This window comes from Peromyscus leucopus, chromosome 9, assembly GCF_004664715.2.
Source record: "Peromyscus leucopus breed LL Stock chromosome 9, UCI_PerLeu_2.1, whole genome shotgun sequence".
NCBI lineage: Eukaryota > Metazoa > Chordata > Mammalia > Rodentia > Cricetidae > Peromyscus > Peromyscus leucopus.
In genome coordinates, this window is record NC_051070.1 from 65,567,662 (window position 1) to 65,586,734 (window position 19,073).

At 42.2% G+C, this 19,073-nt stretch overlaps 1 protein-coding gene across 5 annotated transcripts in view; it reads left to right on the forward strand.

Annotated features, from left to right (window-relative positions):
* Positions 1-18,418, forward strand: part of Zdhhc20 (zinc finger DHHC-type palmitoyltransferase 20) — a 67,392-nt gene extending 48,974 nt beyond the window's left edge. For 3 of the 5 annotated variants that reach the window (XM_028870397.2, XM_028870398.2, XM_028870400.2), the window contains 6 exons: positions 939-1,071; positions 6,297-6,423; positions 10,453-10,542; positions 11,948-12,063; positions 13,555-13,633; positions 14,748-18,418. In XM_028870397.2, coding sequence (XP_028726230.1) covers positions 939-1,071; positions 6,297-6,423; positions 10,453-10,542; positions 11,948-12,063; positions 13,555-13,595 — 507 coding nt within the window. In that variant the 3' untranslated portion in view covers positions 13,596-13,633; positions 14,748-18,418. Of the gene's footprint in view, positions 1-938; positions 1,072-6,296; positions 6,424-10,452; positions 10,543-11,548; positions 11,594-11,947; positions 12,064-13,554; positions 13,634-14,747 lie in introns of those variants that run through there. The other 2 variants (XM_028870401.2, XM_028870399.2) reach the window with 2 other exon arrangements.
* The last annotated feature ends 655 nt before the right edge of the window (positions 18,419-19,073 follow it).

The window sequence follows — 19,073 nt, forward strand, 5'->3', positions numbered from 1 at the left end:
GCTAGGGACTGAACCTAGGACTTCATGCATACTAGGCAAGCAGTTTTCTGACTGAACTACATCCCCAGCCCCTTCCGGGTTTTATTTTAAGAGCAAGTATTTAAAGACTTCCCCCTATTAATAGCCCTATTTCTGTAAGAAGGAATGACAGAAACTGTTCATTCTTTAATACCTTACGGCATCTTTTATCAAATGGCAGTTGCTTACACAGATTTCTAAGGAAAAGAAACAAGGATGAGGAGGTGGGCTTCAGCATCTGAGGACATGGATACCTTGGAGGAAAGATGCACGAAGTAAAAGTGAACTACCTCACATTCCACTTGTTTGTAGAGCCTGTGTAGTTAAGTGGCTGTTTTTATACAAATGGAAGTGCCCTTGTTCCTCTGGATGTTGAGGAAAATCTGAATATATACATAAGGTATGAAAGGAAATTGCTAGGGAGAATAGTCCACCTTTTCATTTTATGGCTGAATTGCTGAGATTGTTAGATGTTTAAGGAAAACTTTTTAAAATGTTTGTATTATTTATTATTCTCTCATGTGTATGGGTGAGTGTGTGTTTGCATTTATATCTGTGCACCACATGCATGGCTGGGACCCACAAGTCAGAAGAGGGTGTTGGATCCCCTAGGACTGGAGTCACAGACAGTGGTAGGCTGCCTTGTGGGTGCTGGGAAGAACAGTCAGTGCTCTTAATCCCGAGCCATCTCTCCAGCTCGTAAGGACCGTTTTTAAATGACTTGGGACTGTTTATGTGGGTTCAACTTGCTGTGAGATTGTGGCTTCAGAATACATGGTCTCATTTAGTTCATTACTCTTCATATATGACTTTTTTTTGTTTGTTTTTGGTGGATTCAATCTTTAGGAAGAACCAGATTACAAGTTGCATTTTAGAGGTTGAATATCCTCATAATTAACCTTTCTTTCTTCTTTCCTCAGAACGAGCTGAGAGAGTCACGTGCAAAATTCCATGTCCTTTTCCTTTTCTTTGTGTCTGCGATGTTCTTCGTGAGTGTGCTCTCACTGTTCAGCTACCATTGCTGGCTAGTTGGGAAAAACAGAACAACAATAGGTAAATGAGTCTAAGTCTCTTCAAGATGACCACAGATGAACATGAATGTGTAGAAAGACTGCGGGAGGCAGTGAAGAGATGAGGAAATAATCGTGTATTTAAACTGCACTGTTGGGTACAGTGGGTGTGTAAGATAGACTCCTGTTGAAGAGGATTGTGGGAGTGATTATGTGTAGCAGGATTTGAGTAATGTATTATATAGCAAAATTTATAGTTTATAAACTTAGACATAAGAGCTAATACCTGTCTTTATATAGTATCTTTCCAAAACTAATCTCTGAATGATAGATTTTCATAAAGTTTATGCTCAGACTCAAACCATTTTAAATCCTTCAGTTTACCTTCTTGTTAAGACAAGGCATACTTCATGTGTATTCTTGACACACGCACGCACGCACGCACGCACACCCCTGCACAATTTGATGGGTATATGTTCTAAGGGTTAGTGTTTATGACATGCCTTTTTATTTCCCTTTTTGTGTTCGTTGCCAGTGAATTTTAGTGCATAGTATTATTGTTACCAGCTTTTTTCTTTTCCCTTTTCTCTAATTTAAAATGAAAATGCAGGCCTGGAGAGGTGGCTTGTTAGGTTGGTAAGGGTGCTTGCTGCCAAGCCTGGTGAGCTGAGCTCAGTCTCCTGAGCCCACATGGTGTGAGGAGAGAGAACCTTCTTCCACATTGTCCTCTGCCTGCCACATGTGTTCAGCCGTGTGGATATGTAGACACACTGAATAAGTGGATAAGTGCAAAGGAAGTAAACATAAAAAAACAAAAGCAAATACAGAGGAATAATTAAATAAGGTGTGTCGTCGGTTGTTTCTACTCTTTACTCTTTTACTCTTTGGGGAGCCCACCACCCAGCTCCCAATAAATCACACAGGGAGACTTTTCCCTTCTTATGAATGCCCAGCCTTAGCTTGGCTTGTTTCTAGACAACTTTTTGTAAGTTAACCCATCTATTTTTTGCCTCTGGGCTTTTACCTTTTCCTATTCCTGTGTATCCTTCTTTCTTTCTTCGTGGCTGGCTGTGTATGTGGGTGGTTGGCCCCTGATTTCCTCTTCTCTTCCTTTTTTTGCTCCATCTTCTCCAAGATTTCTCCTCCTATTTATTCTCTCTGCCTGCCAGCCCCACCTATCCTTTCTCCTGCCTCGCTATTGGCCGTTCATCTCTTTATCAGACCGTCCTGTATTTTAGACAGGTAAAGTAACACAGCTTCACAGAGTTAAACAAATGCAACATAAAAGAATACAATACATCTTTGCATCATTAAACATATTCCACAGCATGAACGAATGTAACACATCTTAAAATAATACTCCACAACGAAGTTGTTCAAGGGTAGGAGGACTGGGCATTGTGGCATATGCCCTTTTCCCCAGCGCTCAGGAGGCTAAGGCAGGGTCACAGGTGTGAGGCTAGCTTAGGGGGACCCAGCAAGACACGCTCGAGGCCCTGCTCACCCTGAGCTGCTCTCGTGCCAGCCTCGCAGCCTCGTTAATTCTTCTCTAGTAGCTTGAAGTCCACCTGCCATCCACAGCCTGTGTATGTTCCAGAATTGGAAGGAAACAATTTTTAATATAGAAACAGGAAGAGATTCGAGGGCACATTGTAGTTACTCTATTTGAATCGTATCGTCTTATTTATTATTGGGCTGTGTGAATGATGTGGCTTCCAGTATGAGGATTTCTCTTTTTCCTTGCCCAGCTCACCCGCCACTGTTGAGCACCTCAGGTCCATTATGCTTTACTTTTCCATATAAATAAAATTCTTTATGTCTATTAAGTAGTTTATTCTCTTTACAGAAGTGTTCTTACCCTAGAACTGACAACAACCTGATTTGTTTGCAAAGCCCTACCCTAAAGACCTCTTACCAGAACAACAGACTTTACACAGAAAACCAGAATTCACAACTGTTTCAGGGGTCCAGTGCCTTCTCTAGCCTCTCAGCACTAGGCACACATGTGGTGTGCATACATACATTCAGACAAAACACTCATTCATATTAAATAATAAAATTAAGGAATTCATTTCAAAATTGATAACTGGTAGTGGTAGGTCCATTTTCCCAGCTGGTACTGACCACCTTGGTCTAAGGAGCAACCAGTTGTAGATGGGATGCGAACACCTTCGTCTGTTTCTCACATAGCTTTTTACCTGTGTGTGGAGTCTGAGCCTGTGTGCAGGAGAACGATGGAGTACCTCAGCTGGATCAGCCTAAAGGAAGCAGAGTCAGGATTTGATTTTGCATTGTGTCTTCAGAGATCTTAGTCCATGTTCACCTTCTCTGCTCTGTGCTGTGGGCACAGGCCAGACCCAGACATAGACCATGTCTCTAGTGACCAGCTCGTGGGCACAGGCCAGACCCAGACATAGACCATGTCTCTAGTGACCAGCCTGTGGGCACAGGCCAGACCCAGACATAGACCATGTCTCTAGTGACCAGCCCGTGGGCACAGGCCAGACCCAGACATAGCCCGTGTCTCCAGTGACCAGCCCGTGAGCACAGGCCAGACCCAGACATAGACCATGGTTCTAGGTGCTCTGCTATTATCCTTAAATCACTTCTTCCTATTATTATTCCCAGTGAAACCAGTTTATGTCATGACTTGTCATGGGTACAAAATTACACAAATAAGCAAGATTTCAGAGAGTATCATTAATTACAATAATCCTGTATAATGTAGTCTGATATTTTGTACCGTGTAGTTCAGCCAGTTAGACGATTCTGTGGCCATGCTTTGAAAAACATGTTACCTTTGCATACCACTTCTTTACTGCCTCAACCCCACACCCTGGCCTCCAGCTAGTTCTCCACTACTAGGGAGAACTACTACTATGGGCCAGCCTGTTCTTCCTGTGGGGTCACTGGATTATGCTGGGCCACCTCTGCCCATTTCCCTAACTCGCCTACCTGGATTTCACTGAGTTCCAGTGTCCCAGCTAAACCATTATCTTTAAACATGGAAGTCCATCCATGTCCTTTTGGTTTTGGTCAGTGTTTGCCATGATCACACAAGGACCTTTCAATCACATGAAACTGAAAAGCCTCTGAAAATGAAATTTTAATGTCCTCTTCATTTCTCTGTCTCTCTGTGACAGGGTTTTATATAGCATAAGCTGGTCTCAGATTCTTGTGTATCTAGAGCTGGCAGTGGTGGGGCACACCTTTAATCCCAGCATTCGGGTAGACTGTGGCAGATCTCTGAGTTAAAGGCTGGGCTGGTCTCCATAGGGAGACTCTGGGAGGAAAACAGAGTTTTCTGACTGTCTGCCCTCTCAATGCCAGGTTTTACCTGAGTGTTCTGCCTCTCCCCAGTCCTTCTTCCCTCTCTGCACTCCCCTCTACTCACTGCACGCCTGTCGTAGAGTCCTCCCTTGCCAGTCCTCCTCACAGGGCTTCTCTTCTGCTCCGATTCCACACACCAGTCGGTTCTAGAGCCTCTGTCTTCAGGGTGCTCCCCCCTCTTGTGCCCCCGGGTGTCTTCCCATGATTCCTTCACTAATCTATGGGCTGGGCTTTTCAGCTGTCCGCTCCTGCTGTGTCTTGTGGTTGCTTACATCTGGAGGAAACCATAACTCCCTAGAGTGTCACACTTCAGGTTGAAGATCCTAGACCATAGCCAGTTAACAGACAGAGGTGGCGGATCTCTGTGAGTTTAAGGCCAGCCTCATCTACACAGTGAGTTCAAGTCTATGTCAGAAACAAAAGGATAAGATGATCCCATACCTCACAAAGGGTGGAAACAGTGGTGGTAAGGTCAGTCAGCTTCCTCAGCTTCTTTCCTTATTAATCTAGGTCTTCTGAAGGGGTGTTAGGGGTTGGTTTTTGAGATAGCCAGGTTAGTTTGTAGCCCCTGGCTGTCCTGGAACTCGCTTTGTAGCCCAGGCTGGCCTCTCCTGGCCCTGATTGTCACCATTCTATTCTGATTTGTGAGTCCTTCAGAGGAAAATAGTCAGGGGCCACAAGCAAGTTCCCATCTTCTCACCTTTCTAGGCTTCTATACACATCTCCCTTCCCACCTGTGAGTGGTGGCCTTCCTCCAACTTCTGAGGAAGGGTGTAGCTTTGCTCTGCAAGACTCATCTTAGAACTCTTGAGACTCTTGCTCTAAGTTGCCTTCGTTTTTATTTGCTTTCTCATGCTGTCTGTCTGGCTCCATCCTTCCAGCTTGTAAGATGCTGAAGTGCTTTGTATTTAAAAACAAAGGAGTACAACTCTTGTTGTGACGCCTGTCTTTGCTTGGACCTCACTCTGTCACTCCACACGGAAGCTTGAAGCTGGGTCTGTAATCCCTCTCCGCTGCCTCACTATACAAGCATGAGGAATGCCAACTGCTCCTGACATCTTCATCTCCCTGACCCCCACCCCCCAGGACACAGTCTGTCCTGCAGAGTTAACTGTCCTTCTGTATTCCTAGGACACAGGACTTCTAGTGCTTAGCACATGTAGGTTTTCTAGACTGTAGATTAGTAGACATTCTAATTTTTTGTCTGGGTGACAGCACCACATTGTTAGGAATATATAGGAAGTTCATCAAGAAAGAGTGAACAAGTTCCGGTATCTGAAAAATGGATTGAAATACAATAAATGAAGTAGAATATTTTTAGTAAAGACCGGGGACTTAGCTCAGTGGGAGAGCACTTGATAGCATGGTCAGGGGGCAATACCTAGCACCACAAAAAGGGAATAAGTCAGAAGTGTAATGTTCAAGGTTTTTTTCCAAAAGCAGTATATGGTTGGGCATTGTAGCCCACACCTTTAATCTCACTGCCTGGGAGGCAGAGGCAGGTGGATCTCTGTGAGTTCTAGGACAGCCAAAGCTACACAGAGAAACGCTGTCTTAAAATAAGTAAATAAAAGTAATATTAGATAATTATTTGGCTCCGTCATTTTAGAGGGTTGAAATAAAAATACACTTTCTCCAGTAAGTCAAAAATTCATCTTTTTTAAAGTAGAGTTTAATTGACATAATTGTGTGTATGCTGAGGTGACATTTTAGTACACGTCTATAATGTAACAGTCAAATCAGGATAATTAGGACATCTGTCATCTCAGATGATTATCACTCCTTGTTACCTTTTGTTATAATTATGTTATGCTCATAGCTGTCCATGTCAAAACCATAAGCAAGAAAATTAATATTTTCCACCCCTTTATGATTTTTAAGTAGATAAGATTTATTCACGTGTGTATACATACTTGTGTTTGTTTCCTTTTTAAACAGAGTCTTTCCGTGCACCTATGTTTTCTTACGGAATAGATGGAAATGGTTTTTCTCTTGGGTGTAGTAAAAATTGGAGACAAGTCTTTGGTGATGAAAAGAAATACTGGCTAGTTCCAGTATTTTCAAGGTAAGTTGCAGAATGTAGGAATCAGTGGTAGCTTCTTCCTCTGGCTAAATAATTTAAGATCCAGAGATTTTTTTTTAAGGGCTTTAAAATGAAAACTCAAAATATCTTGAGCATACATGAAAACATATATTCTCTTTTTTAAAAATTGGATACGGTAAGATTATCTATACAGCAAGAGTACACATTTGAATGGGAAGAAGGTAAATACAAATGGCTCAAGAGCTCTTCAAAATGAAAATCAATTGCTTTTGGGAACATAAAGAGTATTTCATAGATCATGACACAGAAGTGTTGTGTGTGCTGTCCCCCCACCCCTTTTCTGTTTTTTTGTTTTGTTTTGTTTTGTTTTGTTTTGTTTTGTTTTGTTTTTGATTTTTTGAGACAGGCTTTCTCTGTGTAGCTTTGCGCCTTTCCTGGAACTCACTTGGTAGCCCAGGCTGGCCTCAAACTCACAGAGATCCCCCTGGCTCTGCCTCCCGAGTGCTGGGATTAAAGGCGTGCGCCACCACCGCCCGGCCCCTTTTCTGTTTTTTAAAGATAGAGTCTCACTGTGTAGCCCTGGCCGGCATAGAACTTACAGTGTAGACCACACTGGCCTTGACCTCGCAGAGATCCGCCTGTCTCTCCTCAGGAGGGTTGGCACTAAAGGTGTGTGCCATCACATCCAGCTTATCTTTATCTTCTAAAGAAGACTGGATGCTGATGCAGTTCTACCTCAGGTATAAATAATACACATGCTAGATAAGTCATACATCCAGCTAGTCTGGCCATCTCTACAGCGGTCACCACAGAGAAGGAAAACTATTGGGAAGGGATCGCCAAGTTTGTCAGATCTGTAGGTGTGTTGGATGGAGGCTCACACTAGAATCCCAGGATTTAGAGAGCTGAGGCAGGAGGATCATCGTGAGTTTGAAGTCAGTCTGGGTTGTATTGTCATATAGTCAGAACCTATCTCTAAAGGGGTTATGGGAATTGTAGGGCCTTTTCCTTAATGAAATTGCCATTTTCTGTCTAAAATGGCTTGCTTTCATTTCTTTTATCTGTCTGTCTGTCATCCATCTATCTATCACCTATCTATCTGTCTATCTATCTGTCTGTCTGTCTATTTATTTTTGCTGCACTGTCTCCCAGCTTGCCTTATTTTCTGCTGACCAGGGTATAGTCATCTTATTTTTTCTGCTCCAGATGTCTTCCCTGGATAATTTTTTTTTGGGCCGGGGGGGAGAAGTTGAGACAGGGTTTCTCTGTGTCGCTTTGTGCCTTTCCTGGAACTCACTTTGTAGACCAGGCTGGTCCTCGAACTCACAGAGATCCGCCTGCCTCTGCCTCCTGAGTGCTGGGATTAAAGGCGTGCGCCACCACCGCCAGCTTCCCTGGATAATTTTAAGAGTGTTCATCACTCCTTTCACAAAATTTATTGTGATTAAAATTTAGTGTAGCTTTTTTCAGGTTTCTTTTGTTTGGGATTAGTGAAAGTTAGGGGTTTTTTGTTGTTGGTTTTTCTTTTAGTTTGTGTTTTGTTTTTTTGAGGCAAGGTCTCATAGCCCAGGCCTTGAACTCCTGAGCCTTGGGATCACAGATGTGCACCAGCACCCCCAGCTGGCTGAGTCTGTCTGTGTCTTCTCATCAGTTGGGAACTGCTAAGCATCACCTCTTCTGTGACCTCCCCTGGGCCACTCCCCCTGTGCCTGCATGAGGCACTTGCTTCCCACAGCTTTGAGATAGTTGGCTGTTGTCTGTGCGTGCCTTTTCCTGTAGACCCTGGGCTCCTAACTGGGAGCCACCCTCTGCAGCCCCGTTTTCAGATCTTCTGTCTGATGTTGAGGTGAACAGTGCTGCTTCCTGGCTTTTCTCTCACCTGGTACTTACCAGGCTTCTTGGATCTGTGAATGTGCTATTCCCATCAGATAGGAATAGTTTTTACCCGAGGTAGCTTTAGTTATTTTGTTACAGCTTATTTGTTGGGTTTTGTTTGTTTGGGGCTCTTACCTGTTCTCCTTCTCCCGCCTCTCCCCACCAGCATTTCTGGCTCGGCTCTCCAGAAATTTTTATGTTTTGAGCGTTTAATACTGTGGTTGTGCTGTGTGTGGTCCCTCTCATCTTTTCCTCTTGTCCTTAATTGTTACAAGTGCAGTCAGCCCTTTTGGGGTATCTCGTCTGCTGGTGAGCCCCATCTAGTGGTTAGTTTGAGAGGATGTGTCTCTCAGCTCTGTAAGTTAGATTTGGTTCTTTCTTATAAAGTTTTTCTGTTTTTGTTATATCCATTTGTCTTTCAAATTCATGGATGTGTTTAATATATAATCGCAGTTTGGAAGCTGCTAATTTTCACTTTGTTTGCTGTTGGTTGTTTTTTGTTCTTAGTTCTGATCACATTGTCAGTAACTTCTGATTTAACATGATGGTTTTATCAGTGTCTAGATTTTATTGTCTCTTTGTAGCTGGTGAGTTTGGTTTGGGCACACTGTTAGTTTCTTTAGGCTTCACAGTAGTCTTTTTGAGGTTTGTTTTAAGCCTTGTCAGGTTGGCTCAATAGTAGCATTTTCTTGAAGTTAGCTAAGCCTAGCACTACTGTAGATGGAGTCTCAATGGAGAGAGGTTTCCCTGCTGGCTGGTCAGCTGTGAACACTGTCCAGTGTCACAGGGCTTGAAGCGGTTCACTGCAAGCTTTCTCCCTGTTTTTTTCTCACTCTGCCTGTACAGGATAGTATCTGTCAGAAGCTGTGGGAACAGTTCTATGCATAGTTCTGTAGTGATTTCTCCTCTGTCTTTTAGGTTCAAGCCATCTCAGCTTCCCAAAGCTTCCTCCCTCTCTGTTGCCTTGATGCAGTGAGCCTGCCTTGCTTGCATTCCCCCATCCCTAGGCCCTAGCGGATGCCTGAGCTTGTTGTACTTTAAAAAAGAATTGTCTTAAGTTTATGCATATGCGAGTTTTGCCTGCATGTATATATGTGCACTACGTGTATGCCTGGTGCCAGGGAAGATCAAAAGTGGGCTTCCAGTCTCCTGAGACTGGAATTATAGGTGGTTAGGAGCCGCCATGTGGCTGTTGGGAAAGAAGCCTGGGTCTTCTAAAGAGCAGCAAGTGTTCTTACCTGCTGGGCCAACTCTCTAGCCCCTTAATACTTGTTTGACTAGTACACTGTCCTATACTGTCTGTTTTGAAGTCAGTTGTTTGTGTGCTGGTCTGTGTCTGATTGTTTATGGTGACATGTCAAATTTACAGCCACTCTGTCTTGGCCAGAGGTGCCTCTGCTGTACACAGTTGTGATGGGTCAAGAGTGTGAGAGCAGCCGGGCGTTGGTGGCGCACGCCTTTAAGCCCAGCACTCGGGAGGCAGAGCCAGGCGGATCTCTGTGAGTTCGAGGCCAGCCTGGGCTACCAAGTGAGCTCCAGGAAAGGCGCAAAGCTACACAGAGAAACCCTGTCTCGAAAAACCAAAAAAAAAAAAAAAAAAAAGAGTGTGAGAGCAGCCGGACTTGCTGTGGTTCTTTGGACAGCCATAAGCCCGAAGGTGGACTTTGTCTTTTTGTTCACTGTACTTCTTTCCAAGGTGTTCGGAGCTCTTTGGTTGGCTGATTGGTTTTGTAGTGCCTGAGAACCCGCCATTGGAGGGCCTTCTGTGAGAGGCTGCTTGTGAGCTCAGCACTGAGATGCATCTGTAGCACCAGCTCTTCTGGCAGTGCTGTTGACTGAGTTCATGGAACTTAACTTTGCAATTTCAGGTTGAGTGTGGATAATGTTTTCAGTGATCATGATGCTGTTAGGTACCCAGATAATTGAATAGCTGTCTGCGTTAAGGGCTAACAGGGCATCGTGATCCTAATCATCATAGAGGACATTGTTTCTAAGTACATGTGAGTTAGATAAAAGGCTGTCTTCAGTGGAGACAGTAACTTCCAAAATTAGACTTGATATCTGACTTGATAAATTTTAGTAATTTAGTTCTACCAGGCCTCTGAAAGACAAATGTTAAACTTGACCATTGTTATTAAATTAGTATGCAAATAATTACTGTTTCTCATCATACAGCTTGGGTGATGGCTGCAGTTTTCCAACTCGCCTTGTGGGGATGGATCCCGAACAAGCTTCTGTTGCAAACCAGAGTGACTATGCCAGAAGGTATGTTTCTTGTTCCTAAGTTTTTCAGTAGTCATTATAAAATAGTCTGATGCCTATTGTACATGAATGATTCATACACAAACAGTAGCACTCCAGGAAACAGACAGAAAAAGGAAAATTCTATTTACATTCTCTTTTAATGGAGGACTGATCGGTGTTAGGTGCCTAATCTTACACACTTTTTACATGTAAACCAGAAAACCAGAGTAGCGGAGCGAATCAGTAGTTAGATCAGGACAGGTACATGCAGCTTCATGTCTAGGGAAACTGTCGAGCAAGTAAATATGCTGTCTTCATCTTCTAGAAAGTAAAATTCCCTTTCAGTACTTCATATTGGCTTATACTAAATTGTATTTTTTAAAGAAAATTTAAAAGCCAGTCCTTATTCTAATAACTATTAATTTCAATAACTAGGTTTTAATTACAATGTCAGAATAGTTAATGATAATTTGAAAGTACAAATATTTTCTTATTTGTCTTAAAGGAAATTTCGTAACATAGTTTCATACCAGGAAAACTGATTCATAAATTCATATTTCTGTCAACACAAAACAATGAAAGGTAGCCAGGTGTGGTGGTGCACGCCTTTAATGCCAACACTCGGGAGACAGAGACAAGCAGATCTCTATGCATTTGAGGTCTGCCTAGTCTTAGTCTACAAAGTAAGTTCCAGGACAGCCAGGGCTGTTACAGAGCAGCCCTGTCTTGGGAAAAAGCAATGAAGTCAGAAATAAAGGAAGGTGGGACAAGCCCCACACCGCACCGGAGGCCTCCAGCCCTTCAGCTTTAGCGTTCACTCCGCTTCTAAACAAGCCATGCAGGCAATCTGTTTCCTTCCCTGAGGGTGGAGAGCGTGTGTGGCACCCAGCGCAGTGGCTGGCCCGTAAGAAATGCCTGCAAACCTCTCTCTCTTTTCCTCCTTTCCTCCTCCATTCCCTTCCTCCCTGGCTCTCTCAGTTAGAAAAATAAGTCTACGATCAATCACTGAATCATTTTTTCCCCTTAGATCTAAACTGCAGAGGTAGAGAGCAGAGAACTTGGGAGATGACAGGTAACTTTTGTACTGGCCACAGACAGCTCTTCACCTGGCCTTATGCTACTCCAGCTCCCATTAACAAGTGTTGAAAGCCCTTTCCCACTGGCCCCTCAGCTGTTCCCTAGTCTAACTGGTTTCTTTGGCAGTGTTGGAATACACACTTCTGGGCCCAGAGAGTCATTTGACTGGGGGGCAGGCGGGGGTTGTGGGCATATTTTTTTTCTTGGAGATAGCCTTTTCAGAGTGCTAAGATCTCATGAGTGTCCTCACATATTTCAGAGAAGGAATACTAATTTGCTGCTTATTAATTATTAAGCATCCTTAATTGAGCATTAAACTATACACTGAACTGTCTGCTCCTTTTTTCAGTATCAGCTCAAATCAACCTTTTCCTATCAAACCACTTAGTGAATCAAAAAACCGTTTGTTGGACAGTGAGTCTCAGTGGCTAGAGAACGGAGCTGAAGAAGGAGTCACCAGACCAGGTAATGATTCTCACCCCTCAGATGAAAGTCACCAGACTCAACAGGACCGTATGAAGCCAAAATGGTGTGATATTTGAGACAATCAATATGGAAGATGATTCTCACCCCTTCAGATGAAAGTCACCAGATTCAACAGGACCGTATAAAGCCAAAATGGTGTGATATTTGAGACAATCAATATGGAAGACTGTCTGTAAAACTCCTACATATGAGGTGTCCGTGCTTGTGGATGGACCTGTGAGGAAAGGGACAGGGCACAGTGGCCGAGTCGTACTCTGCCCTCTGTTTCTTCACCCACGAATGGATAGTTGGCATTGGCTAATCCAAATAATATTTTAAGAACGTTTTGTAGTGTTCTGGTATATATTTAATTGAAAACAATTTTTGAAAGCATTGTACTCAACTGGGTATGGTGGCACACACCTGTAATTCTAGCTCTTGGGAAGCTGAGGCAGGAGGATCAACAAGTACTCTGCAAGCCTAGGCTTCTTGTGAAACCTCCCTCCCTTGGGGGTGTAGTGACTTCGTCCTCTTTAAAGGGTGGCATGGACGAGGCCTTTGCCTTTCTTTTCTTTTTCTTTTCTTTTTTTTTTTTTATGTTATTGTTGTTTTGTTTTGTTTTGTTTTTTCGAAACAGGGTTTCTCTGTGTAGCTTTGTGCCTTTCCTGGAACTCGCTTTGGAGACCAGGCTGGCCTCAAACTCACAGAGATCCGCCTGCCTCTGCCTCCTGAGTGCTGGGATTAAAGGTGTGCACCACCACCGCCCGGCGTGAGGCCTTTGCCTTTCTAAATGACAGTCTGTGAACTGCAGTTCACAGACACGGCTGCTGAGGCGAAGGGGATTGCTGCAGAACTGGGTTCACAGTGTCACCTGACTGACCACTTAATCAGCATCCCCAGCCCAAATCCTTTCTCTGCTCTCTCAGGGGCTGCTTGATTCTAACAGTAAGATGACTGTCAGGAATCTGTGTGACTATAGGAAAACAGATCAGTTGATAGTAACTCCAGGAAGTGCCCAGGGAACGCTCTGATGGGGAGGGGGGGGGGCGCTTGAGCTTCTTTTCCCTTACCAGTCATGGTAGCACACCTTATATTCCAGTACTTGGGAGCTGAGGCTGAAAGATTTCTATGAATCTGGGGCCATCCTGGACCATAGAGTGAGACCTTGGGTCAAAAAAATCATAAGTAAGTGAAGGGAATCTGTTAATAAGTGTCTTCGGGTCTTTAAGATTATTTGGCTCCTGGTAAGGATGTGTTTCATGCACTTGCTGCTTAACTTCTAAGCCCAGTGGCCATGTCCACAGATGAACCTGACAAAACCTAACACGCTCTCTAACGCGCTCTGCTCATGCCTGCCTTCTACACGGAGGCGAATTGTTGGCATTTTAAACCTATTAATATTCACATCACTTGTTTTTAGTGTAATTAACTTCTCCCTTTAGCCAGAAACTTACTTCTTCTTGTGTCTTCTAATTAATTGTATGTTCACAGGTACAAATAACCATGTTGCAGTGGCAATAGAAAGTAATTGAGTACTACTTGTTCCTAACTAACCATTGATGAGTGCAAGGTAAGACAGCACGGGGTATTTCCTTCAGCAAAGTGTAGTTTATTTGCATATTTCACCTCATTTTTCCAACTATGTACCCCAATTAAGCCGTTCTGTCCTACAACTGCAATCCGACTTCTGCCCGAAAATCGTTTTCCTTACTACTTCTAACACAATGGTACTAACCATTTGCTGGTAGATTAATGAAGAAACTAATTGAAAATGTTTAAGATGTACATGTAAGGCTGGGCGGTGGTGGTGCACACCTTTAATCCCAGCACTCGGGAGGCAGAGGCAGGCGGATCTCTGTGAGTTTGTTCCAGGAACTCCAGAGCAAGTTCCAGGACAGGCTCCAAAGCTACACAGAGAAGCCCTGTCTCAAACAAACAAACAAAGATGTACATGTAAGCATGGAAGCAGTACCTTACTGGTTAGTTTAACGAACAAAGGATGTTTATTATTGAAGTTTGATCAATTGAAGATTGACTAAAGGCAGACAAAGGGTTTCCAGGGTCATTAATGTTAGTTCTGTAAGACACAGTAACACAGCATTGTCTCAAACCTATGACCTAGTATCCCCTTTTCTTCCTGGCTACTGTTATTTTCCCAGAAGATCTCATCTGGGACCTTGCCAAGTGGAGTACCTGCATCCTCCACTCCAGGCTTATCATGAGGTCAGGTCTTTGCAGAGGACCTGGAGCCTACGCATTTAGAGGCAGGGCCCAAGACCTAGGACAAAATGAGTCCCAGGCTCCAGAGGCAGCGGTTCTAAGCCTTCGTCAGGCCGAATAGGCCGCACTGTGAAGAACTAGCTACAGGATCTGCATCTGTGGACACTGCCCCATTCAACCACTCGGTACTTCTCATGTAGTCGGAGAACTCCCAGCTGAAGTTTCTGTAGCAGTAGGTGGATGCGAGAGGCTGACTCTCGGATGGTGTCCAAGTGGGCAGACAGGGTGCCGAGGGCAGGCTGAAAGCTCAGTGATCCCTCCTTCCCTCTTTGCAAAAGTCTGTGGTATTGTAGAATTCAAGAGTTTGGTTTCTAACTTGTTAGTCCTTAGGCCATTTACTAAATAGCTAAGGAAATAGAAAAATTGGCTTCCAACTAATAATTCAATTATTTCTGTTTTTGTAGGTATATAAAAACACATTTTGGACTATTTTCAGTTTTATTTGCAAGAAAATGATGGATGGAATGAAGTAATGGAAGTATAACAGAAGATATATTTTTAAACGGAAGCATTTGTACAGTTTGCTGGCTCCACAGAAGCACTACAGAGCAGAAAGATGCCTTAATTTCTAGTGTCCATTCGTGCAGCATTGCCTCAGCTCAAAAGTGACTAATTTTCCTTTGGAAATAACACCTGTCTTGAGATACTATCCTCACATGTTAACATGGCATTTGTATTTCTTAACACCTGAGTTAAAACAATAGAGTTATTCCTTAATATCCACTTAGATTTTCACTCCAAAAACAAACTAAAAAGTTGTCTTCGGTGAAGTCAATCTGGGGCAGATGGTGGCTAAAAATGATATCCAAATCATTGATTCTTGTGCTGTATAAGGGAAAGGAAATACTGCTTTTTTAATTAGATGTTTACTAATTTATAATTACTGTTTTATACTTTTCAACACTTTAATAAAGATTTTTTTATTATTGGCTATGAAATAGCACTCAGAAGGATTCAGATACCTAAATATAATCATTTAGAACATTGAAGATGTTGATATAATTCAAAGGTTTAGTTAGAAGCATTATAATACAAGCCAAGTGGCACATGCCTGTAATCCCAGCCCTCAGGAGGCTGAGGCAGGATTGCTGTGAGTTTGAATCTTGCAGGTTTCATAGGGTCCGTATCCAAAGAGCAGAGTAAAAGAAGCATTACAGCCATGTGGTATAGTATGTGCCCAAGGCTCAAAGGACACATGGTAGTAAAAGAAATGTTCTGTACTCTCTGCTTTTTAATTACTATTTGTTGAATTTTCAGGGGAATTCATATGGCATGGAAGCACAGAGGTTCACGTGCTAGGCCAAGATCCAACACAGTATGAATAGGTGAAAGTAGCTAAGAAAAGAGAGAATGGTAGAAGGAATATTTTAAACAGTGAAACAGATTCTTAGCCCTAAAAGTATGTGTGCTACAAAATGCTATGAATAGATTTTCAGTTTAGATTGTGTCTAAAAATCACTGTGGTACTTTCCAGTAACCTTTTAACAGCTTAAACAGTGACTGAAAATGCACTCCAGATGAAGTGAAATAAATAAAACAAATTCCGGTCTTGGGCTGGAGAAATGTTTCAGTAGATAAAGGCCCTTGCTCCCAAACCTACAACCTGAGATCAGCCACATGCTGGGAGGAGAGAACCAACTCCCACATGTCTTCTGACATTCACATGTGCACTGTGGTGCACACAGACACTATGTTTTAAATTCTCAGTCTCTGATTCATATGTGAAATCTTAAGCCTGACTCCCTAGCAGCGGCCTGACGGCTTTAGCAGGAACGGTTGTACCTAGGAGACTAGTCCAGTGTTCTATAGAAAGACAGTGTGTGTGGAAATGCTGCTCTCGGTTTACACTGTTTATCAGAGAAATACACCCAACATGATAGCTTGCAACAGACAGCAGAGAGAAGCCTCACTCAGATGTGCAGGTATCGGGGCTGTACGGTGTCTGTACACACAGTGGGATTGCAGCGGAAAGGGCATCCTGAGGGGACTGAGCTACAGGACTCCCAGGATCCCCCAATGTTGAAGTTTGCAAATAACCTTGCTTTTCCTTTTCCCACCAAGTATCTCTGGACTCCCCTGTCTATCAAACATTATAAAGATAGTGCTGTGATTCCCTGATCCTGTGTAAATCAAGACTCCTACTGTTCCAACTTTGCAGTTTGGGGAATTGATTGAATTCTCATTGACTGCACTAATTCTGAATCTCAAGTAACTTCCCCCTTTGGACCAGAGGAGTAAGTTAGCTTTGAAGTGTGGTTTAAAATGATATGTAGTATGAATTCCTCTTTGTTTCAACTCTTTATTGTTAATATTTTTGATTCTTAAAAAACAGAGTGAATTAAGAGATACAAATTACTGCTAGGCATGCTGATCCACGCTACCAATCTCAACACTTGGGAGCCTGAGGCAAAAAGGTCAAGTTCATTCTCAGCTTTGTAGTGAGTTCAGAAGTAGCCTGTGCTACATGAGATCCTGTGTCAAAAAAGTCAGGAGAGAAAAGAAGATCAATTCCCAACCAAAAATGCAACCTCAGTCTGGTAGTTTGCATGCTGCTTTCAGCAGAATCCTGATCCTTCTGTCTGAGTTTAGATCAGAGGATTTGCATGCACCTGGCACAATGTGCCCCTTTAACATACTATTATGTAGAAGTATCATCTTTCCGAGTTCTTATCAGTTGATTATTAGCAGAGTAAACTATTTTTAGTTTTCGGTTTTGTAGCCTTTATAGCCAACATTTTGCCACAATCTAAAATATTTACCTAGCTTTTGTTGTTGTTTTTGTTTTGTTTTGTTTTAATGCTGGGGAATCAAACCCAGGGCCTTGTGCATACTAGGAAAGTCCTCTACCACTGGTCCAGGCTGAATCTGTTCATACATAACAGTGGCTATTTATTAGGGGGTAGCAAGTGGTATGGGAATCGGGGAAGGCTGGCTCTTCAGTATTTCAACTGGCATTGAGTCTGCTGTCAGCTGGGGAGACCAGGTCAAAAATTAAGCTTTGCCAAAATTTCAAACACTTGAACATTCGTGAAGAAAATGAAGTTGAATTTCAGGTCTTGCCCTTGCCATTAAAAACATTAGACAGGAGACTTGGTTTATCTGGGTACAGAGGTACTGGCCTGCTCAGTACCTGCGGCACCTGACCATTGTCACTGTGCCAACCAAAGCAGCTGCAGTATACCAGCTATTGAAACGAACATGTTTACAAAGTTGAGTTTTCTCTTCACATAAGAATGATTTTTTAAAAACTTTTTACATAGTGGTTATGATTCAATGTGTTATGAGCATAACAGGTTAGCTTAAACATATGGTGTTTACTTGAATTTTAATTCTTAACAGAAAGCAAATTTTGACTGTTTACAGGAATGCTTGAGATGAGTCATGAGATCTCCTGTTCTCTCTGAATCAAATTTATATTAAGGGCTTAGTGTTAGAGCCTGTGTATTTGGGGCATTGAATAGGCAGTAACTCAAAAATATGCTTAGCTTACATCTCGTTCTACAAACTAGTACTTCTAGCTGTGGATAAGTATTTTTAACTAATCTGATATTAAATCATATTTTTGCATTTCAGTCAAACTAATAAGAACATATGTAAAAGTACAGATAAGATATAAATCTGAAATTCATATTTCATATGATCTAAGCTGTATTTTTAAATTTAAAGTTCAATAGAGATTCAGAAAGGTCCATATTTTTCTAATGACTTCACTCTGTTATTTTCTTGGGCTATGTAAAGCAAGGAATCGTATTTGTATTAAGGGGCTAAGAAAGCTGTTAGTTTATTATATTTGTACATGATTATAGACAAGCCTATGCCCATTTAAAAGAAAAGATGGATACTATTTAAGGTGATATTTAATATGCTTTTCTATAAACAAGTTTGAAATATAGTTTACCTTAGTTGTCTTTACCTATCAAGTAGCTTAGCCATGTATTTATTTCTTATTTGTGTGAACCTGGACCATGACTCCTTGCTCTGTATTTTGAATGGCCTAACCTACATTAATATGTGCACATTTTACAACTTTTTTTCAGAAATCATAATTACTTTATTAATAAACAGATAAAGATAATTGCCTTGTTTGGGAATGGTTTGTTGCCATTTTAAAGTGATATTTGCCAAATGAGGAAATAATTTCATTTTGATCAGTGTGAAAATCTGTTAAAAGTATTGTTTAGTTTAGTGGTTCTCAACCTTCCTAATGCTTCAGCCCTTTAATTCAGTTCCTCATGTTTTGGTGACCCCAATCATAAAATTGCATTTGTTGCTACTTTGTAACTGTAACTTTGTTGTTATGAATTATAATGTAAATATCTGAGATGCAGGATATCTGATTTGTGACCCCTGTGAAAGGATCATTTGACCCCCAAAGGGGTCGAGACCCATGGGTTGAGGACCACTGGTTTAAGAGCTTAGTAATTTCTGAAAACAGCCTCTAAGACAGGCAACTTAAATTGTGGTTTAGTTTATTCAGAACCTTACGAGTTTAATTAGGCTTTTCTGGGCAGACAGTTTGTTTCACACAGCACTTTAGGATCTGCCACTGCCAGATGTGTAAAATGGTTGAACTGTGGTTGTTAAATTACGGATAATAGATGTTATCTTGACCATTAAAATCTCAAGAGCATGTGTAAGAGCCAATAGAGAGGCTCACAGAGATGAACACCTTTTCCTCTGGTTGAGTGAGTACACGGTTTGAGGCCAGTCTTGGTGGTATGCACCTATAA